General features: G+C 39.3%; 1 protein-coding gene across 1 annotated transcript in view; it reads left to right on the top strand.

Annotated features, from left to right (window-relative positions):
• Positions 1-23,099, top strand: part of PXDN (peroxidasin) — a gene marked incomplete at its 3' end in the record, with an annotated part of 99,670 nt that extends 76,571 nt beyond the window's left edge. Inside the window, exons 18-23 of the mRNA XM_082480607.1 lie at positions 521-655; positions 7,808-8,016; positions 18,210-18,330; positions 20,796-20,928; positions 22,219-22,332; positions 22,977-23,099. Of these exons, the coding sequence (XP_082336733.1) occupies positions 521-655; positions 7,808-8,016; positions 18,210-18,330; positions 20,796-20,928; positions 22,219-22,332; positions 22,977-23,099 (835 nt within the window). The remainder of the gene's footprint in view (positions 1-520; positions 656-7,807; positions 8,017-18,209; positions 18,331-20,795; positions 20,929-22,218; positions 22,333-22,976) is intronic.
• Between the last annotated feature and the right edge of the window lie 386 nt (positions 23,100-23,485).

The following is a 23,485-nucleotide window of genomic DNA, read 5'->3' as shown; positions in this document are numbered from 1 at the left end:
TAATGTCAGTCTCATGCAAGTATTCACATGTTCAGTTCCATCCATTCTGTACAGTAGAACAATCAGGAATATCATTCACTGTATTTTCATGCGGACATCCTTCACTGCCAGTAATCTGCTCCACTTTAGAGCATCAGTGTTTGAAAATAAGTCTTCAGCTACCTGCCACCCCTAGCTTATCTACACAAAATCAAAGACAGAATTCGTCTCAGCTGTGATAAAAGAAGTGTGCAGAGGGGCAGGAAAGAGAAATGGTTCTAAGAAATCAGAAGAAAGTTACTAGGAGAAGGGAAACTGTGGGGTAGACTTGCAGACCCCTGTGATGTTACTCTTATATACAGCCTACATTGTATTACATTCTTGCGTATACACCCACAGGTTGTTCACTAAAGATGTAGCACTATCACTGTCATTTTTACTGTGAGTTGTTCATATCTCTTGCCTTTATTTTTACCGCATACCGCCTGTTTTGTTAATGTAAAATATTTGATATTAAATATTTGTGGTTTTCTCTTTATAGGTTGTATGGTTCCCCACTGAACATAGACCTGTTTCCTGCTCTGATGGTAGAAGACCTAGTTCCAGGGAGCAGACTGGGGCCAACTTTGATGTGTCTGTTAAGCACGCAGTTTAGGCGTATTCGGGATGGAGACAGGTAAATTGAAATACCATGGAAAACAAAAGTAATTTTAAATTGAGGATGCTTAATAATGGTTGCAATGGCTTGTTTCCAAACCAAGCTGCATTTTATTTTCGTTTATGATTATAATGTATAATCGAAAAGATGAAGAATACAGGTTTAAAACACTGTTAGAAGCTATGATTAATTCATTTTTTAAATCTGTTACTTTTTGTGGGGAATATGTCGTACTGAGCTCCAAAGAGCACCACAGCAAATACATGCTACTTAAGCATGCGACTGAGAGCTAGAAATTAATTAATGAGTTTCCTTTCATCAGTTATTCAAGTCGCTCACCTTTCTGAAAAGTGGATGTTACTCATCTCTTGTCATTGGTATTTAACTGTTTTGTTGGCAAAGGAATTGTGGTGGTTGAGACATAATTTTTTACCATCTCCATTACTTAAGCATGGGTTGGAAAAGCATTACTCTGTGTATATAACCCCTATACATATTTCAATACAAGCAGTCTGTGCACCAAAAGGTGTTAAAAGCAGACAGGTTATCCCAAAGAACACAGTTTGATTATTGTTCTTAAATTACTTTCAAAGCACATTATGAGCAATTTCTCATTTTCAGTTTCTATAGTACCTGAAGTAAGAAAATGGTCATTGCCTGGACCTTTCTCCGGGGGCAGGGATAGGCAGCAGATCTGCCTGCAAAAGGTGTGTCCGGGTGGAGGACCTCCTGCAGCAGGTGGCTGAGCTGCAGGAGGCAGTGAGGAGGCCGCGTAACATCAGGGAGGCTGAGAAGGAGATAGATAGGTGTTTCCAAGTGCAGTCTGCAGTGGACCCACAACCCACGGCCAAACAACCAAAAACTCCCCCACTGGCACACACAGCAGGGAGGGGGGCCAGTAATGCAGAATGGAAGCTTGCAAGGGCTTGCAAGCAGCAGGAGGAAGACACTTCCCCCAAAGCCTGAGGTGCCCTTATAGAACCACTTCACTACTCTGCAGACTGAAGAGGAAAGAGCAGTCACATCAGGAAAGACGCTGGAGCTGAGTAAGGCAGCCCAATCTGCTCCCCATATAACAACCAGCGCAACTAAGAAAAGGTGATGGGTGACAATAGTAGGTGACTCTCTTTTGAAAGCTATGGAGGCACCCATTTGCTGACCTGACTCACTCTCTAGAGAGGTGTGCTGCTTACCGGGGGCTCGTATCGGGGATGTCACTGAGAGAATACCAAGCCCCATACAGCCCATTATTATCCGCCACTGCTGTTTCACGTGGGCACTGGTGATACCACCAGGAGCAGTCTGAGGAGTATCAGGAAGGACTGCAGAGCCCTGGGAGCAGCAGTAACGGACTCTGGAGTACAGGTAGTTTTTTCATCAGTTCTCCCAGTCAAAGGGAAGGGGGTTGAAAGGAGCAGTTGAATCTGGCAAGTGAACAAATGGTTACAGGACTGGTGCCACAGCCAAGGGTTTGGCTATTTAGACCATGGGACTCACTTCGAGAAATCAGGTCTGCTGGGGGCTGATAGGGTCCATCTGTCAGAGAAGGGGAAGAATATTTTCGGTCATAGGCTTGCCAAGCTGGTGAAGAGGGCTTTAAACTAAAGTTGTCAGGGGACGGGAACCTCAATCCATCCCACTCCTACCAGTTTAGTGCTGGCACCAGCAGTAGATGTTCAGAGCCTGGAGAAGATTGCAGGTTGGCAGGAGAGCACCTGGAGTGCACCACAGAGGAATTCCAGCCACTCCAGCGGGCAAGTCAGCTTCATCAGGGGCACAACTTAAATGCTTGTATGCAAACACATGTAGCATGGGGAATAATCAAGAAGAGTTAGAGATGTGCTATGATATTGGGATCACAGAGACATAGTGGGATGCTCCTATGACTGGAGTGTAGGAATGGAAGGAGGCTCTTCAGGAAGGACAGGTAGGGGAGACAAGGAGGGGGTGTCACTCTCTATGTCAAGGACCAGCTGGAATGCATGGAGCTCTTATGGGTCAGGAGTAAAGGGAGGGCAGGGGCAGGTGACATTACACTGTGGGTCTGCTTACAGACCACCGGACCAGGAAGACCAAGTGGATGACACTCTCTATAGACAGATAGGAGCAGCCTCATGTTCACAAGCCCTGGTCCTCATGGGAGACTTCAACTGTCCCAATATCTGTTAGAAAGTCAACACAGCAGGGCATAAGCAATCCAAGAGGTTCCTAGAATACGTTGATGATAACTTCCTTCTCCAAGTGATAGAGGAGCCAATGAGGAGAGGTGCCATGCTGGACCTTGCTCTCAACAACAAGGAGGGGCTGGTGGGGAATGGGAAGCTCAAGGGCAGCTTTCGCTGCAGTGACCATGAAATGGTGGAGTTCAGGATCCTTAGGACAGCAAGGAGGGAGCACAGCAAGCTCACTACCCTGGACTTCAGGACAGCACACTTTGGCCTTTTCAGGGATCTACTTGCTTGAGTACCATGGGATAAAGCCCTGGAGGGAAGAGGGGCCCAAGAAAGCTGTTTATATTCAAGGATCACCTCCTCCAAGCTCAAGAACAATGCATCCCAACAAAGAGGAAGTCAGGCAAAACCAACCAGGAGGCCCGCGTGGATGGACAAGGAGGTCCTGGACAAACTCAAACAGAAAAAGGAAGCCTACAGAGAGTGGCAGCAAGGACAGGTAGCCTGGGAGGATTACAGAGAAATTGTGTGAGCAGCCAGGGATCAGGTTAGGAAAGCTAAAGCCCTGATAGAATTAAATCTGGCCAGAGAGGTCAAGGGCAACAAGAAAAGCTTCTATAGGTATGTTAGTGATAAAAGGAAGACTAGGGAAAATGTCGGCCTGCTCAGGAAGGCAACATGAGACCTGGTTACCTGGGATATGGAGAAGGCTGAGGTACTCTTGACTTTTTTGCCTGTCCTCACCGGCAAGTGCTCTAGCCACACCACCCAAGTTGCTGAAGACAAAGGCAGCGACTGGGAGAATGAAGAACGGCCCGCTGTAGGTGAAGATGGGGTTCGAGACTAGCTGAGGAACCTGAAGATGCACAAGTCCATGGGACTGGATGAGATTCATCTGCGGGTCCTGAGGGAACTTGCAGATAAAGTTGCTAAGCCACTAGCCATCATATTTGAGAATTCGTGGCAGTCTGGTGAAGTGCCCACTGACTGGAAAAGGGGAAACATAACCACCATTTTCAAAAAGGGAAAAAAGGAAGAACCAGAGTATTACAGGCCAGTCAGTCTTACCTCTGTGCCCAGCAAGATGATGGAGCATATCCTCCTGGGAAGTCTGCTAAGGCACATGGAAAATAAGGAGGTGGTTGGTAACAGCCAACATGGCTTCATGGAGGGCAAATTGTGCCTGACAAATTTGGTGGCCTTCTGTTACAGTGTTACGGCACTGGTGGATAAGGGAAGAACAACTGGCAACATCTACCTGGACTTGTGCAAAGCATTTGACACTGTCCCATGTGACATCCTTGTCTCTAAATTGGAGAGACATTGATTTGATGGATGGACCACTCGGTGGATAAGTAACTGGCTGGACAGTCGCACTCAAAGAGTTCGATCAATGGCTCGAGCAGCCCTAAGGAGAGGGACTTGGGGGTACTGGCTGATGAGAAGCTCAACATAGGCTGGCAGTGTGTGCTTGCAGCCCAGAAAGTCAACTGTATCCTGGGCTGCATCAAAAGAAGCGTGGCCAGCAGGTCGAGGGAGGTGATCGTCCCCCTCTACTCCACTCTTGTGAGACCCCACCTGGCATATTGCATCCAGCTCTGGAGCCTCCAACATAAGAAGGACATGGACCTGTTGGAGTGGGTCCAGAGGAGGGCCCTGAAGATGATCAGAGTGCTGGAGCACCTCTCCTATAAGGAAAGGCTGAGAGAGTTGGAGTTGTTCAACCTGGAGAAGAGAAGGCTCCAGGGAGACCTTATAGCAGCATTCCAGTACTTAAATGGACCTACAGGAAAGATAGGGAGGGACTCTTTATTGGGAGTGTAGTGATAGGATGAGGGGTAATGGTTTTAAACTGAAATAGGGTAGATTTAGGTTAGATATTAGGAAAAAAATCTTCATTGTCAGGGTTCTAAGACACTTGAACAGGTTGCCCAGAGAACTTGTGGAAGCTCCATCCCTGGAGGTGTTCAAGGCCAGGCTGGTTGTCAACGGCTCGATGTCCAAGTGGAGACCACTGATGAGTGGTGTTCCTCAGGGGTCGGTACTGGGACCTGTACTGTTCAACATCTTTGTCATGGACAGTGGGGTCAAGTGCACCCTCAGCAAGTTTGCCAATGATACCAAGCTGTTTGGCGAGGTAGACATGCTGGAGGGGAGGGATGCCATTCAGAGGGACCTGGACAGGCTGCAGAGGTGGGCCCAAGCCAACCTCATGCAGTTCAACAAGGCCAAGTGCAAGGTCTTACACCTGGGTCGGGGCAATCCCAAGCACAAATACAGGCTCAGCAGGGAATGGCTGGAGAGCAGCGCTGAGGAGAAGGACCTGGGGGTGCTGATTGATGAGAAGCTCAACATGAGCCAGCAATGTGCAATCGCAGCCCAGAAGGCCAACCGTATCCTGGGCTGCATCAGAAGAAGTGTTGCCAACAGGTCAAGGGGTGATTCTGCCCCTCTACTCCACTCTCGTGAGACCCCACCTGGAGTACTGCATCCAGCTCTGGAGTCCCCAACATAAGAAGGGCATGGACCTGCTGGAGTGTGTCCAGAGGAGAGCCCCGAGGATGATCTGAGGGCTGGAGCACCTCTCCTGTGAGGAGAGGCTGAAAGAGTTGGGGCTGTTCATCCTGGAGAAGAGAAGGCTCCAGGGAGATCTTATTGCGGCCTTCCAGTACCTAAAGGGGGCCTACAGGAGAGCTGGGGAAGGACTTTTTACTTGGACATGTAGCGATAGGACTAGAGGGAATGACTTTAAACTAGAAGAAGGCAGGTTTAGATTAAACATTAGGAAGAAATATTTCACTTTGTGGGTCGTAAGGCACTGGGACAGGTTGCCCAGAGAGGTTGTTGAGGCCGCATCTGTGGAGGTGTTCAAGGCCAGGCTGGACGTGGCCTTGGGCAGCCTGGTCTAGTAGGAGATGTCCCTGCCTATGGCAGGGGGGTTGGAACTCAATGATCTTCAAGGTCCCTTCCAACCCAAACCATTTTATGATTCTATGACTGCTGTTGTTACAGCAGCCACATCTCCTTTGGGTACTTTCAGCACACTCGTTTGGAGTCTGAAAATCAACGTTTCCCTCATTTTAACATAATTTGTGACCCAGAATCCTGTTTTTTGCCTGGCATGGGGGTAGTCCCATCCTAGTGAAAGGGAAACAGAGGAGGAATGAGGAAATTAGATTTGATTGACTTTATCTAATGTTATTTGGTTTATGTAAGTTATTAAATTGACACTTAAAATAGTATAAAGGCTTTTTTATTTCTGTAGTCAATAACATGACCCTTTTTCTATGCTTTTTTAAAAAACAATTTTCTTACATAAAAATCTGTTTAAAAATTATGCTGCGATACATAAAACTCATACCTGGTGGCAGAGGGATTAAAAAGAGAAATATATGCAGTATGAGCTCCAGATTGCTGGTGACAGGTACCTATTTGTGTCACAACAGGGCGATGATACTGCTTTTTTATGTGTGTCTGTTTGCATTTTTCCAGCAAAAGCTTTTTTTTCTTTCTTTTTTTTTTCTTAAGCAACACTTAGAAACTATAGGAAAACATTGAATATTTAGGAAATGGGATTCTGCTGTCCAAAGAACACAAATGTTTTGAAACAACATGCCAGCAAATAGTAAAATATTATTAGACATAACGAAAGCAACTCTCACTTCTCTGAAAAGCCTTTACAATGGGCAGAGGATCAAAGCTGCCAGTACCATGCAAAACAAATGTGTCTGTGCAGAGAAAAGGAGTGATGTTTGAAGGGAGCCTAACTTCATGTCACAATGGAAATTTCAGAATCTGGGTTTTTTTGATCCCAGTACTTGGAAATTCATTGGCCATTGTCCAATGACTTATGAAAATGACACAATAAGTATGTAAAATGAAATTTGTTGACCGTTCTTCTAAGTTTAGTACAAAATTGTTATTGATTTTTCATAAAGTTTGAAAAGCCTCCTACTTTTTTTTTTTAATAGGTGGAAAAAGTATCACTATAGAATTATAACTTTACAGTTTTGAGATGTGAATGATATCACAGTGAGTGATTCTTAAATGTTAGAATAGTGTAGAATCATAGAATCATAGGGCTGGAAGGGACCTCTGGAGATCATCTAGTCCAACCCCCCTGCCAGAGCAGGGCCACCTTAGAGCAGGTTGCACAGGAACGGGTCCAGGCGGGTTTTGAATGTCTCCAGAGATGGAGACTCCACCACCTCCCTGGGCAGCCCGTTCCAGTGCTCTGCCACCCTCAAGGTAAAGAAGTTCCTCCTCATGTAAACGTGTAAAAACGTGTAAAACATTTTAAAATCCTGGACAGTAACTTAAAATGTTTTCTTTTACAAGGGCTGGCTTGCTTTTCATAGTAATGTATTATTTATATTTTGTATTGATAACAGGCTTTTAGCCCTCTATGTATGAAAAATAAATTATTCAAAATTAGTTTTTCCTCCTTCAATATAATGAATTGAGCATATACTAATAAGTCCCTGAATTAGTATAGTCATTAAAATAGTTTTACAGAAAAAAATTTCTGCAGTAAATTAAACAGTCTCACTTATCTTGATAATAAACTAGCTATAGATTAACTATTCTTCTGATCTCAGCAATTCTATCAAATTTTTTTCATACCTATAGGAAAGTTGTCTGGAGAAAGAAACCTATTATAATTATAGCTTCTACTTTAAAAGAACCCTAAACTCGGTAGTCTAGTGCCATTTTAGATGTTCAAAGATACCCAAGACATCGAAATGGGACTAAAAGAGAAGTCAAAGGATTTGTTGAAGACTTGGGCCCTTTTAGTGTCATCATGACACCAAGTAGGGTTGAAGTGACATCAAGTGCTTACATTTTGGCATCTGGATCACTCCCTCAGATAAAATGTAACGTTGAGAACAGGATTTATGGAATAATTAATGTCACTTGGATTACAGTATTGCAATATCTCTGGAAAACTGCGTGGTTTGAGTTTTTTACTAGCAAACTTGTCTTTTCTGTGAGATTACAGGTTATGGTATGAGAACCCGGGTGTGTTCACGCCTGCTCAGCTCACTCAGATCAAGCAGACATCTCTTGCCAGAGTTTTGTGTGACAATGGTGACAACATAACCAGGGTACAACATGATGTCTTTAAGGTGGCTGAATTCCCACATGGATATAGTAGCTGTGAAGATATTCCTAAACTGGACCTCAGGATGTGGCAAGATTGCTGTGAAGGTCTGTATACAGGTGGATTTGGGTGTATTAACATGCACTTTGTTTAGTGTCTGTTTATTTTATTTCAAAGAGATATTTGACTGTTATTCAGTTTTTATTAAGATGTTACAATCTCAAATCTAGAGCACAACCCTTGTTAAGTGAGGGATCATTCCATATTTCATAGACACATTCTAAACATAGCATAGACTTGAGAATTGCGTGGTGTAGGTAACTGCTTTCCTGTTTCCTTCCTTTCGCGGATAAACGTTCATTGCCATCTCCTTCAAAAGTTAGGACAGTGGGGTGATTTGTATTTCTCCAGAAATAAACTTTTCCTACAGAAAGAGGGTTTACTTAGCTGCACGAAGCACAGGACACTGAGAATCCCATGTTGCTTGGTTGCATGTAAGTTGGCTTCTGTCTCACAGATTTTCTGCATGGCCTCTCTTTTAGCCATCATCACATCAGATTTCACTGCATCTGTAACATAGAAGATCCCTTCCCAAGAGAATCTTCTATGTCACACAGATTCACAGAATGATTTGCAGTAGCATCAACAACAAAATACTTCAGAGGACAGTGACCTGTCTTTACTGGGATGTCCTTGACAATGTTGTTATCATTTTCTTTTGACAAAACTCGAATGACATGCCCTGGCTGAAAAAGTATATTCAGGAATTTTGGGAATTCTGTGTGGAACTCTTATAACCTAGAAATTGCTGTCAAACAAATTACTAACTGTAAAAAACTTGCTCTTATTAGAGAGAGTAATCAGTTGATGATTATGATAACCTCAGGGAAAAAAAAAAAAAAAGGAAAGCTTACATTCTCTGGAAAAGGGGGTTGGCAACTTATGAGGACTATCAAGATATAACAAAGCTATGTAGGGGGAAAATGAGAAGGGCCAAAGCTCAATCAGAACTCAGCTTGGCCACTGCAGTTAAAGACAATAAGAAGAGATTCTTTGAGTATATCAATAGAAAAAGGAAGACTAGGGAAAATGTAGGCCCACTGGTGAATGAGACAGGTGCCCTAGTGGTGGAAGACACAGAGAAGGCAGAGTTACTGAATGCCTTCTTTTCTTCGGTCTTCACTGCTAAAGCTGTCCCTCATGAATCCAATACTCTGGAGGCAAAGGGGAAGGTCTGGAGAGAGGAAGATTTTCCCTCAGTTGAGGAGGACCGTGTCAGAGACCACTTGGCCAAGCTGGACATTCACAAGTCCATGGGCCCTGATGGCACACACCCGTGAGTGCTGAGAGAGCTGGCGGATGTTATTGCTAGACCACTCTCCATCGTCTTTGAAAGGTCATGGAGAACAGGAGAGGTGCCTGAGGACTGGAGGAAGGTTGACATCACTCCGATCTTCAAAAAAGGCAAGAAGGAGGACCCAGGGAACTACAGACCGGTTAGTCTCACCTCTGTCCCTGGGAAGGTAATGGAGCGACTCATTCTGGATGTCATCTCCAAACACGTTGAGTAACAGGAAGTTATTGGAAGTGGTCAACATGGATTTACCAAGGGTAAATCATGCTTGACCAATCTGATAGCTTTCTATGATGTTATAAGTGGTTGGCTGGATGAGGGGAGAGTCGTAGATGTCATCTACCTTGACTTTAGCAAGGCTTTTGACAATGTCTCCCATAACATCTTCATTAGGAAGCTGAGGAAGTATGGGCTAGATGAGGTGACAGTGAGGTGGATTGAGAGTTGGCTGCGGGACAGAACTCAGAGGGTTGTGATCAGCGGCACAGAGTCTAGTTGGAGGCCTGTAACCAGTGGTGTCCCCCAGGGGTCAATACTCGGTCCAATTTTGTTTAATGTATTCATTAATGACCTGGGGGGACAGAGTGTATCGTCAGCAAGTTTGCTGATGATACCAAACTGGGTGGGGTGGCTGACACCCCAGAGGGCCGTGCTGCCATGCAGCGTGACCTGGACAGGCTGGAGAGCTGAGCAGAGAAGAACCTAATGAGGTTCAACAAAAGCAAGTGCAAGGTCCTGCACCTGGGGAGGAAGAATGCAAAGCACCAGTATAGGTTAGGGGCGGACCTGCTGGGAAGTAGCTTGGAGGAGAAGGATCTGGGGGTCGTGGTAGACAGTAAATTATCCATGGCCCAGCAATGTGCCCTTGTTGCCAAAAAGGCCAATGGAATCCTGGGCTGCATAGGGAAGAGTGTGGCCAGTAGGTCGAGGGAGGTCATTCTCCCCCTCTACTCTGCACTGGTGAGGCCACAACTGGAATGCTGTGTCGAGTCAAGAGGGACAGGGAACTGCTGGAGCGAGTCCAGCAAAGGGCAACTAAGATGATTAAGGGCTTGGAGCATCTGCCTTATGAGGAAAGGCTGAGAGAGCTGGGACTCTTTAGCCTGGAGAAGAGAAGGCTGAGGGGAGACCTTATTATGGCGTACAAGTATCTGAAGGGTGGGTTGAAGGAGGATGGAGCCAGACTCTTCTCAATGGTTCCCAGTAACAGGACGAGGGGCAATGGGCACAAGTTGGAACACAGGAAGTTCCGTTCAAATACACGGAAACAGTTCTTTACGGTGAGGGTGACAGAGCACTGGCACAGGCTGCCCAGGGAGGTTGTGGAGTCCCCTTCCCTGGAGATTTTCGAGACCCGCCTGGATGCAGTCCTGAGTAATGTGCTCTGGCAATCCTGCTTTGGCAGGGGAGTTGGACTAGATGATCTCTAGAGGTCCCTCCCAACTCTGAAAATTCTGTGATTCTGTGATTATTAGAATCTTATAATTTACTCGGTAAGAACGTAGCTTTCAATACCAGTATCTTGTAGTTTTACTGATGAAAGGTATCTGGGTCTGAGTTCATCATCTTTTCTACTGCGGAGTCTCTTGAGTTTACTCCTGCTGAGTAGACTGTTCAATATTCTGTCAAAAGATATGCATGAATAAAGAACCAGTGCATTGTATTTCTGAGAAAGGTGACATTTCCACTAGTGTCCATTTAACTCTTTTGGTAAGATATAATTGTCCCCAGTGACGGAGTCCTTTGGTGATATAGCTCAGAATTTAAGGCAGTATGTAAAGGGTAAACTGATAAAGGATGTCCCTTCAACCTGGTACAGATACAGTAAATACTGAGGAAGTATTCTAACTAGTGTAACTTTACCATGAGAACAAATTCAGGTATTAAAAATGAAAAAAAAGTAGATAGTGAGTTACTATTCAAAGATATTGCACAACTTATCTTTTAAACTGATTACTGTATTGTCTTGTCTGGTAACCAGCTCTTGAAATAATAAATCACTGTCTAAGAAAGTTCTTTCCTGGAAGACTTGGTTCAAAATGTCAGTTATCTGTGTGAGACTAGGAGAAATAAATACTTTAGATTTATTTATTTAGATACATTTCCCCAAAATGTCATGTCATTCAGGTCTTACTCTTAATTTCTGCCAGGGTTTTTTTTAGGTTATTCAGATTTTTTTAAACAACGTTTACCAGGTTTGCCATTCCCAAATAGATGATAATAGCTTATAAAACTCTAGGTATGTTTGACGTATTGTAATTATAATGCAAAGTCCTCCAGAATCTCTTCAAAATAACTCTGACATATGCCAGAAGCATTGAGAGAAAATCAATTATCACTCTTCAAATGCTTTACCATAAGAAAATAAATCATATTCTACCAGCTCAGGATAAGTTCACTTTGCTGTGGTTCATGAAGCCTGGCAGACAGTTTTTCAAATACATTAATTATATCGATTTGGAAAAATTGTAAAGCTGTTCTGAGAAATTATGTGTTGATTCTCTAAATGTTATGTTATCGCTGAGCCTTCTAGAGCAGATGTTATCTTTGGAAAGTCTTTAGAGTATTCAGCCATTTAACAGCCTAGCTTGTGTTTTCATTCAAGAATGTTATTACCAGAGAGTACTACTGGATGCAGTGCAGTTAGACAACTGCCAAGCAAAAGAAAGGGTAAATAACTAATGTTCTTTAAAAAATTGCCTATCCGTTTCTGTTTCTTCTGAACTCTTTTGAAGTCTGTGCAGAGGTTAATGAACAAAAAACAAGGTATGTGTGGCTTGAACTGCTTTCTTGCTTGGATGAATGGTTGTGACGTTTTCTGTGGGAATCCAGGTTTAAGCAATTAATTAAAAAAAAAATCATTCTGTGGCACTTGGGACTCACCACTACTCAGAGATGGGGAGGAATACACAGCATACATTCAGGAAGAACATTCACTTTAAGTTTAATACATTCTGGTTTGGTTTGTTTTATTATTATTATTACTATTTATTATTGTTTATTAAAATAAAAAAAAACATTCTCCACATTTAAAACACTTCTGATTATTTTGTAATTAAAATTATCCTAAGTTAAAATTTAGAATATGGAATACTGTTCGTTGTACTTTATGTACTTTTAATAAGTGACCCATATGTTCAGCTGTTTCAGCTTGGTTAAAAAACACATCTGGTTTTGTTATCCTTTCTGTTTTGTTCAAGTCAAAATACTTTTCCATATGAAGAACAGAAAAACTTCTTAGTTGCAAAAAGCTACTTCTTAGATTTCTTGAGTAAAGCTAGTATTTATTTCTTATAAAGCAGAGTATTATTCCTTTTTATAATAACAATACCAGATTACCTTTAGATTTCAGTTAATGAATCATACAACAGAATTACTAGTTTGTGGTAGGACAAAGAAGGGGCTCCACTGAGATGCACAAGTTTTTCTTCTGGTTTCCTTCACTTTCTACCTTTCTTTGTCTTGTCAGAGATGGTGAAGAATTACTGCAGACTTACTGCAGCAGTTTATTTGAGCAAAGAGCATCCAAGCTTCAGGTTTTCCAAACAAGAAATTTTGGTGCTTTTTCCACTCTCTCTAGTGCAGAAAAAGAACTTTTTTTTTTTTTTTTTAAAGTACTCAGTGTATGCTTCCATGATTAGTCTTATTGACTTTGTATCTCAGTTCTGAACCCAAAGCACAGAAGTTATAAACCTCTCTTCCCTCAAATACAAGTATACTGTTATGGTTATGCCAAATATCTTTGTGAGATGACTCATGTAGAAAAAAGACTAGAAATTAGGTGAAAAGACTTTGGTTTTACTCCAAATATGTAAATTTGAAATATTTTCCATTGTAAATCTTTAAAAGTTTCGCACTTTTTTTTTTTTTAGTAAATCCAAATGAAAAAAAAACCCAAAACTTTTAGCCTTTTGTTTTATGTTAAACAATGATTGAGGAGAAGGTAATTCAGCAGGATACAAGACATCCTCATAGGCGTAAACTGATTTACGAAGCTGATTTTTCTTAACTGGTTCTCAGTTAGCAACCAATATATCTCTTCTATCAGATATTGTTCTTTTTTGTTCAATTCAGGAAAATAGACTTCTGCAAATTATGATTAAACACGTTTAAATCCCACTGAATTTTATTAGAAGAGTTAAGTCATATTCTTAATCAGAATACATTTGTACATGGTGTTGCAGTAGGATAGACCTGTATTTATGAATTCCTGCATTTTAAGACCAGACCAACAATTACTCCGTCACTTCTGTACTGACCTCTTTGATTTAAGCATTGCTTCTAGAAAATCGTCAACTATTTGTTTTAAAGATTATTCTTTATTTCAAGTTAAAAATTGTCTGACTTCTGGTATTATATCTTATTATGCTCTTCTTATTACGCCCTTTCATCTTCAAGGAAAATACTAAGCAATGCTGGGCTAAGTAGTAATGCCGTGGAAGACTAACGTTTAAAAATGTTAAAAGTCGTCTCAGTGTGAGACTGCAAGATCCATTGTGCCAATGGAAACTGTTTACCCAAATGATGCAATTTATGCCTGAACATGTTTTCTCTTTACACAGATCTTGTGGTGTGCTTCTGTCACGTCATATTTATTTTTGCTCCCTACATTCAAATGTATCTCTTTACATTTCAATTTACATTTAAAGACAGTGTCTATTAGCTTAATAACAATTCAGACTATGCCAGGCTACTAAAATAAAGTTCCATGGGCTGTAATTTTAAGGATTACATCCTTTTTTATTTGAATAGACTTATATTTAATGTAGTCCAGCATTTCTGTATGATTACAAATTTTATTGAGAGAATAATTTCTATTCATTTTTCACCCAAATCAAGAATGTTTTATCTTTTTCAAGTATCCAAGATCAGTAAAATACAGTTCTAATTCATAAACTTAAAATAAGGAGATTTAGTCTGTGACACTGCTTTGTCTTTGCTACCGGGGGCCTCATGCCAGTAGTTGCCATCCCTGGTGAAAAGCTCAGGGAAGCAACAGGATGTCATTCATTGTGTTTAAACCCAAACTCCTGAGTAAGTCGCCAAACCTAAGATCCCAGCCTGTCGAAGTCCCACTGCAGGCAGTAGAGAAAGAGATGCCTTTAGAGGACAGTCCAGGCTGCAATCTCTTCCTGTGTCAATGTCCATTAGCTGTAAAGGAAACATGGGTAGTAAGTAAAGCGTCCTAATGGATGTGTCTCAGTGATTTCTGCAAAACTAGGCAGCTGGAGCCTGTCCTTCCCTGTGGACTCTTACTGCCTTTCTGAGACACTGATACCTTCACAGTCTAATGGGCAGGTCAGTTCTTAGTGTCCTTACTTTTCAAATTTCCAAATTTCTGTGGCTTTTCAGTCTGTCTGAAATTATTTTTTCTCACCAATTTTGATATTTATTTTTCCAAAAGATGCATGGTTTTGATCTGCAAAACTTTCTAACTAGTCCTGTTTAATTTTTCTGGGGAGATTGGATTTGCTTTGGTTTGGTGTCAAGAAACCTAATGGTTCTCCTATATCTTCCTGCAGGCCATCCAAAACCTATTCAGATAACAAAGACATGATATATTTTTAAATGTCTTTAGGCTATCTTTAGAAGTATATTAACAATTTATAGACGTATATTAGCAATTTATATAGTCGTGTTCTGTAAATTATCTGGATATTTCTTTCCCAGCGATGTCTGGGCATTCTAGTTTTGGTAGCATCAGTCTGTGAGCTTTGAGGTCAACTATAGACAACATCTTTATTAGAATTCCCAAGTATGTCAGCTGGCAGATGACAGTCTGGGCTGTCACTTGATCGTCTGTCTTCTATACCATTATTTTTGTCCAGATGTTTAAATAATGTTTATGCAAAATGCATCTTTGCCAATCTGAGCAGATTATTGCAGATTTTAGGCCAACATACTATATTTTTTGCTGCTATTGGATTTATCCTTTGTTAGAAAGTTTAATTCAACAGAAGAAATGTGATGTGAAGGGATGTGACCTATTTAGCATTAACAAAACCAGCTATTTTGAGTTAGAACTTCATTTGGGGTACAAAATCTTTTTTCTACGTTGTGTAATTTTTAAGTAGCTGCTTTGTCAAAACATCTACTCAAAAAATCTTTTGATATTTCAGAACTTTTTAGCATTTGTCCTCCTTTTTGCTGTTCCCACTGGCAGAACTAGTTCTTAGATATGTAGAAGTCCTTACAGTAACAGCAACTTAATTCACTATGTTAAATCTCAGAAAACTGATGTATAATCAAATAGAAGCTGTAGTTATACTATTTGTGCTTTTCTTCACATTCCCTTAGTCTCTCAAGTTGGTTTGGTTTAATCTACTGTTTAGATAATTCTCCTTGACACAGGTTTTGAGAGGTGATTAACTGGGAATTAAGAGTGCTCAATAGTTCTAAATGTCAGGGGTTTTTTTATGCACTTTACGTGTTAGGTGCATTTTTAAAACCTTGTGGGAAATAGGGGATTTTCTGAGGACGTCAACATTGCTTCAATATACAAGTGGATTATCTTGACACTTGCAGTGTAACAATACCTAGCTTCTGGAAGAAAATGTTGTCCATAGAGAAAAGGAATTATTACCTTGCTCTTAAACATTCAGCTTTTGTGCAGAAAAGTAATTGGACTGGGTATACCTAATTTGGGGAAATTTTAGGTAGGCTGAAAAAACCAGAAATTTTGGCTAATTTTTCTCATTTACCGCAACTGCTAAGGTATTCTTCATTTAAAATAAGATATAAACTTCTTTGTTTAGTCTGTCTGAAAGCTCGAGTAGAGCATTCTGTCCTGCACCTCTCAACCCTCCTTGTACCTGAAACTGAAAGCAAGAACAAGAGTTGTTCATTTGTCAAATTGAGATATTTGAGTCCTTAAAAACTACAGAAATGTCAGGTGTGTGTACTTGAAGCTGCCACTGAACATATGGTTCTCATATTTACCAGTCTTAGGTGATAAAACCTTCCCAGAATTTCAGACCTTTGTTTCTAAAAACCAGCCTAGGAATAAAAAAACAATGGGCCATTGTGTTATTGTACCAAAAAACAATATCTATATTATGTGAGATGACCTTAGCAGTTATTTAACAAAGGAGGATAGCAGAAATTTTTCATAAATTGCTTCCAAGAGAAACTAAAGTTTCTACGACACTCAGAAAAACTTTAAGCAACAGATTGCTTTAAGAAAAAAAAATTCCTCTGACCAAAACTAGTTCTTTCTCCAGTGGCCCTTCGGAGTGTGACCCCTTTTCTCACCATACTAAACCTAGAAATGTCTAAGGGTGATCAAAAATGCCTTCATGCCAAGTGTCTTACAGACGCAGCGGTCTGTTCCTGTCTGAAACAGCTTAGTTTCTGAGCGGAGAGCAAGAAGATTGTGTGAGAAAGAGCAGAACACACAAGAAGAATGAACAATATGTTGGCAGTAAATATCATCTAGTTCTTTGGTGGTGCTGTTATTATAGGAGGAAGGTAATAAATTTACACAAGAGTGGGACAAGCTGCAAGGAAAGAAAAGGGAAGGAGAATTGTGTGGCTACATTGTATTCAAGAATGATCTGTAGGTATCGGTTTTGAAGTGACAGTCAATCAGTACCTTTTTTTTTTGTCTTTTTTTTTTTTTTCCCCCTATCTTAATTGATATTAAGCACAGGCAAGCTAAGTTTTTCCCTAACAGGGAAATTGTAATAGTTTAATTTAAGTAAAAGTCCAGTACAGTTAAAAGTAGTCCCAAGATACTTATTTTTGTATAATCACAGAGCAACTTTACATTTGTTTTTCAAGTTGTTTTTCAAGTTCGTGTTTTGAGACTCTTTTCTTGACTTCAAACTTGTGCAATAATTTGTATTAATACTTTAGGTATTTGATCTAACTACTGCTTAATTCCAGAAAAAATACTTTATAAAATGTTATTGACTTTCTGAATAATTTTTTTCTGGTTCAAGTTATGAGAAACATTAGGGAAAATGACTTCCTCTTCTGTTCGGTTGCTTTCATGGCTCATTCTACTAATACCAGACTTAGCTTGGATATATCCATGGGATTCTGTATTTCTCTTTCCCTTCTGTTTTCTTAGCAAACTCTTCTAACAGTTGAACATGCTGTTGGTTCCCGCTGCAGCTTGGCCCATTGTAACTTTGTTTTAAAGCTTCTGTGAACAGAAATGAGAAAACTTCTATTTTCTCATTGTCTCCTCTCCAAAGTGCTGTTCCAGTTTTGTTTTGTTTTCCTTTTCTTTTTTAAATGGGACTACTTCCAAATACTCACTGTGTTTGGAAAGCTAAATAAAGTGAACTGAAGGAAAGGCATAATTCATCCTGTGAAAACGTCCTCTTAGAATCTTAGGAGAATATTTCTGTCATGATTATTTTCAGGCTTGAAATTTTCACTCTACGGTGGGGTCTTAGCGTCTAAGTGACTGGTGATACCTTCAAATCCTTCAAATTCGGAAATAGGGCTGGTCAGCCAGTAAAGCATGTCTGCAAATGTTCTCCAGGATTTAATTAAAGATTCCCTTTCAAATGCCAAAAATAAAAAATAATAATGCCTGGAATAGATGAGGAAGCAACAGGCTGTTTTTTCTATGATTGTTTTCCTCTATGTGTAACTACCCAAATCCAAAAGCAGAAAATAATTAAAAGCCAAGAGAGAGGAGATTTCAGAAGTGAAAAAAATAGTTAAAGAAGCACTGATATATTTATGAAAATAATCTTTACTCCTTTGTTTCATACCAAAAAGCTGGTCTGTGAATAATCAAATTCTCTGTATCCAGCTGGCCCAAATGTTGTATCGCTGAGACGTATTCAGCTGCCATCAGACTGATTCCAGAGGGATCAGACTGAATGTATGAATTGCCTTTGCCAATTCAGAAGATACTGTAAAAACATATTAATATTATAAATGCTGAATTATACTGTAGCTTATAATATGTAATTTCTTGTCTAATTTCAGACTGTAGAACTAGAGGACAGTTTAATGCATTTTCATATCACTTTCGGGGAAGACGTTCCCTTGATTACAGCTTTCAGGAGGACAAGCCCTTGAAGAAAATGAAAATATCCAAAACAGTAAGGTAGGATGCTTTTTTTAAAAGAAGTAAGAAAAAACATTTGTCTTTAAGATGGAATGAAACTGCATGATTTCTTTGTAAATGCATACCACTTTTTTCCAGTGTCTGCTTTCTCAAGTTTATGATTGATGTATTTCGTTCTGACATTTCTACATATCTGCTAACAGTAAACCACTTTCTTTACAAGCTCAAATGCGTGTAAGACCCTTTGTGAGTGACACAGTATAGTGCTTCTGTTCTTCCTGTGCTTTTCATAAAAAACCTCAGTAATGAAGCATGATTTGGGGAATTTGGAATGCCATATTCCTACTGTGCCTGCAGTAACCGAACTCAATTATTTCCTTTCCTCCTTGGAGCTGCTAGGTCCTCCTGTAGAAATAGGAGGAAATAGGAGTGTTGATAACACTAGCAGAAAAATTTGTGATAGTGGTAGGGATTGCTTTTACTACAAAAATACTGAGAGCGGGAATGGAGAACAGGAGTGCTACAGACAATGTTTATAACTCCTGAATCCTCAAATACTTTAGCAAGGAAGTAAATCTTAACATCAGTCACAAATAATCAACTCCACAGGGTCCCTGGAATTTTCAGGGAATCAAAACTTTTCTAGGGATTAGTGAAATGAAATGAATTCTTCTCAGACCAAACATTTCTTGTGAAAATCTTTCATGATGAGCAAATTTGAGACTCTCTTGAATTATAGCTCTTTCCATATAGCATGTGTTCCTTTAGCAAATAAAATCATCTCCTTGACTGAGACGACCAGGCAGAGTCTACCCACTCTGGCAAGGAGGGCAGCCAGACAGATATGTAGACAGGTAAATTTATTTCAGCGGTTTCAAATACTCATGTGAATGTTATAGCACCGGGGAAACACCACCATTATATTTCATTTAATAGATAGGAAGCTGTCCTGAAGTAACAGTGCCTTTAAGTGGTTAGGATTTTAGACAAGAAAAGCCAGCTGCTAAGTATAAGCTTACTTATAGACAACAGAAAAAGAAAGGTTCCTTTAAAGTAATCATTGAGTAAGGGTTTTTTTTGTCTGTCTTTGCAAGTGAACTGTTAGAAGTTTTTAAATTTACAAATTCTAAAATTTGTAATTCTCCATAATTCTAAAACTGTAGATGGGTTAAATTAAATAAAAATGAAAGCACGAATGAATAAATAAACACATATCTGAGAAGCAGATTGGTTTTGTTAACTTGCTGTCTAACTGTGTTTCAGAAATGAAGCTCAAAAACCTACAACAGTCCAATTACTAAGTAGGACTACAAAATAGTAAAGTTACAATACTTTATTTATAGCATAAATAAAGCTAAAGCAACCTCAGTCCTTTAACATTCTCATCGGTTCTCATGCTCATTGCTGCATTATTAGAATTTTATTCATGGTGAGAAGATTTTTTTTCCTCCTTTTTTTTTTTCCTTCTTATTTTCAATAACTTGAGCAGGTGGGGAAGATTAAACTTTTTGTTATACAATAGCAGCTGGTTAACTTAATTTTGGCATGTTATGTTGTTTAGAGTTCTTTTTCTTTAATTTAGATGAAAAACTATGGGAAACTAAGTAGCTTGAACACCTGCCAGTAAGTGCTGTTTTAATTTATGCAGAAAGATTATAAAACATGAGCCCTGGAGAAGATGCGCAAACAAAATAAGAATGCTTGTATGTATTCAAGGACCTTAATGTAATAAGTGACTTAATAATTAGTGTTATCCTTGGTTTTGAATACATGTTTTCTTAAGTGGTACCAAATAATATATTATTAGTTATGGACAGGTCCTTTGATAACTGTTTCCCATCAACAGATTGAATTGATTAACACAATTTAGTGTTGTACATCTCTTACTGGACATCAGCTGGAAAGTGCTATAGACAAAAGACTCTAGATTTTGTTTACCATAATCAGCATAGATTTAAAATGCTAGTTAAAATGGGACCCAGGAATATGTTCATATATAAAAGTACTACTCATTTATTTACGGAAACCAACTTTTTCCTTTTTAAAGTCATATTACTTTAAATACACGTTTTGCTAATGAGCACAACTGAGGGAGAACCTATGAATCTGAACGTGAAATGCGAATTTCATGTTTGGAAATAACACTTTTTAAGACACTCTTACTTTTGTCTGCTTTTGTATTGGAGGTTCAAGAGATTTCCCAGTAAATTTAAGGTGATGCTACAGTGTCACTGATGACAACTTTGTGTGTCCCCCTGCATGAAATACACATTATTTCTCTAAGCAGAAGAAATGCCCTGTTGGTAGGGATATTAACAGTAGTCCACAGCTCACCTGACCTGAGGCTGTCTCCAACACCAGTGGGTCTCGTGCTGTTGCGGTTCAGACAGTTCCTACCTTTGTTGGTTGGTCTTCTTTTACATTTTTTGCTAAGTGTTCTAAAATATCCAGCCAAATAAAAATGAGTTAGATGAATATCCTGACTTGGCATTCATTTGTTGCAGTTCTGTGAGACAGAGTAAATATTTTCGTAATGCCACATCAGCATCTAATGCAAATACAAACATGCCCGCAGTGAATGACTTCAAAGAATTTGTTTTGGAAATGCAAAAAACTATTTCAAGCCTCAGAAACCAGGTAAGGTGCCATTATGAATAGTTTCTTATTGTAGATTTAATTTATAATGTTTTCCTAACGTCACTCCTCTTATGTTTTTAATATTTAGACATCTACTGCAGCCAAAACCCACCACATAGTATCTCAAACAAAACACAACACAGAACATGGTGTGTTATTATTCTTTATTTCTGTGTTCTTTTGAAATCATACTGAAATATTCTACAGTTAGACCCTCTTGACTTTTGAACCTGAAACCTTGTGTAACCATTGCATACTAAACATGGGATTAGTCTTTCTCTAAAAATTTGTCTGTAGAGTTAATAAAATCTTTTTTTTTCCCTATCTTAAATGTATAGAATCTGTGTAAAACTATGCTGAAAAGGTTGACTTCATAAGAAGTAATATGCCAGACTACAGCTGTAAACATAGTTAAGATCTAGATCACTTAGGGAAGACCTTTACGATGTGGCATAAACAAACTCTTTATTCAGGATAACTCAGCCAGAGTGGAATTCAGTTTTAAAAATGTATACCATACAGAACAGACAAATACAAGTAGGCTAAAATGTCTGCCTACAATAATTGAGTTAATCCAGAGCAACTTTTCCAATTTTGTAATTTATAGATACAAATCTTATATTTATTTGCATAGTAACTTGATTCCATCTTTGATGGTGTTATTTAATCATTGTTGTACTCATCTTCAATGCTCCCATTTTCACAGTGAAAATGCTATGTGAAGTTAAAACATTACATTTCAGTCAGTTCATCTGTCTTTTTTGAATGTAAAAAAGACTGAGGGATTGGTAAAAATTGTGCCTTCCTAATCACTGTTCCCAAGAAGCACACAATCAGCAAGATAAACTAATCATATAACCCCCTTTTTTCATCATTAAGGAGAAAATAGCGATAGTAAAAAATCCAAGGAAACATTTTTACTTTATTTTACTTTATTTTACTTTACTTTACTTTACTTTTACTTTACTTTATTTCACCTCCTTTTCATTCAGACATTTTTGAAAGTTTAGGTTTGTTTTTCCATATATGGCAACATGTAGTTTGCTTCTCTTTATATGCTCTAGTTGTATATTCCAATGGTATAAAAGATTCTGTTAGTTTTCTTTAGAAAGGCTTTTTCCATACATATTACCTGTTTCCAATCTTTCAGCATTATGAAAACTAAGTAGTGAGAAGAAAAACCCAGACAAGTATTTATCATGGGCTATGTAGCATAAGAGAAAAGGCAGAATACCTTCCACAAATAAAACCCTTTCTTTGATTGTTATTATCTTTTTTTAATATTTTCAGATAAAAAAACTTGAATCACGCCTCAGTAAAACTGATTGCACTGATGAAAAGGGTAAATCATATTCCAGCAATGAAACCTGGAAAAGGGACCCGTGTACTGTGTGTGAATGCAAAGTAAGTATGTAGAAATCCATTTTGAGATAGGAATTATATTAGGTTCTGCTTCTAAAACAGCGGTTCCAGTTTTGTGCCTGCTAATTTCTGGGTAATAGTTGCTAGTTGTTCCTTTACGGATCTTCAGGTATTTGGTGCAAAAAATTACGTTGTTTAGATAGCCCTGCCCTTGACACTGGTTTTCAATCCAGCCTTTAGATATTTTTATTGTATTTCCATTTTCACTGATGTATAGTCGTACTGGCAAAATTAACTTCGAAATGAGAGACTTCTTGAAAAAGCCTGCTAAAATGCATAAAAATCAGTAAAAACTCATCTAACTGAGTGCGAGATTTTCATTGTCTTTTATCATAGTGATACTTTAAAAAAGGTAGTAAAAGAAATATTTCAGTACTCGGTATCCCAGAGTTTCGTGCCTGAACATTGGCTAAAGTGCTATACTGCTCCATTAAAGACGGTATAATACAAAGAGCCTTCTCAATATAAGCTTATGCTGAAATAAACTATGTGGAGTTAATCATAGTAGCCAAGATCTTAGAGAAGATGAATGAGAACATGTTTTTCAATAATGTGAAAAATGTAATTCTTTTTTTGGAAAATGTAGCTAAGTGTATTCTGGTTTCGTTACTTTTTTCCTGGCACAGGTTGGTCAGATTACCTGTTTTGTAGAATCATGCCCGCCGGTTGACTGCGAAACGCCTGTGAAGGTTAAAGGAGATTGCTGTCCAGTCTGCTTAAAACAAAATATTAATGAAAAGAAGCCATAAGTCTGCTTTTTAAGCATTTAGGGTGCATACTCCTCAAATCATATCAATGCCTGCTGATGGCAAAACCAGGTAACTGCAGTCTAAACAACAGCAATAAATCAAGATTTACAACATTCTAATGGTGCTGTAACAGTATATCATAATGTATCATTTTATTTTCTGCCCATGAAGGTAATCACAATGCAAAAAAAATTAACGAAAGGGAAATTAGCAAACAGGTCAAAGTTAATTGTGCGTTAAACTTCTCAGGTTAGACAAACTCAAACTGGTGCTACTTTAAAAGAACACTGTCAGGTCATTTTAGGTACCCAAAATGACTGGGCTTAAGACTTGCTCTAAAATGAACACTTTGTTTCCTGTCTGTAATTAGCAACAGTAAAAGTTTA

Source organism: Vanellus vanellus (assembly GCF_965231255.1).
Source record: "Vanellus vanellus genome assembly, chromosome: 3".
In the NCBI taxonomy this organism is placed as follows: Eukaryota; Metazoa; Chordata; class Aves; order Charadriiformes; family Charadriidae; genus Vanellus; species Vanellus vanellus.
The sequence above is the reverse complement of the archived record's forward strand: the minus strand, read 5'-3'. Positions and strand labels throughout refer to the sequence as shown.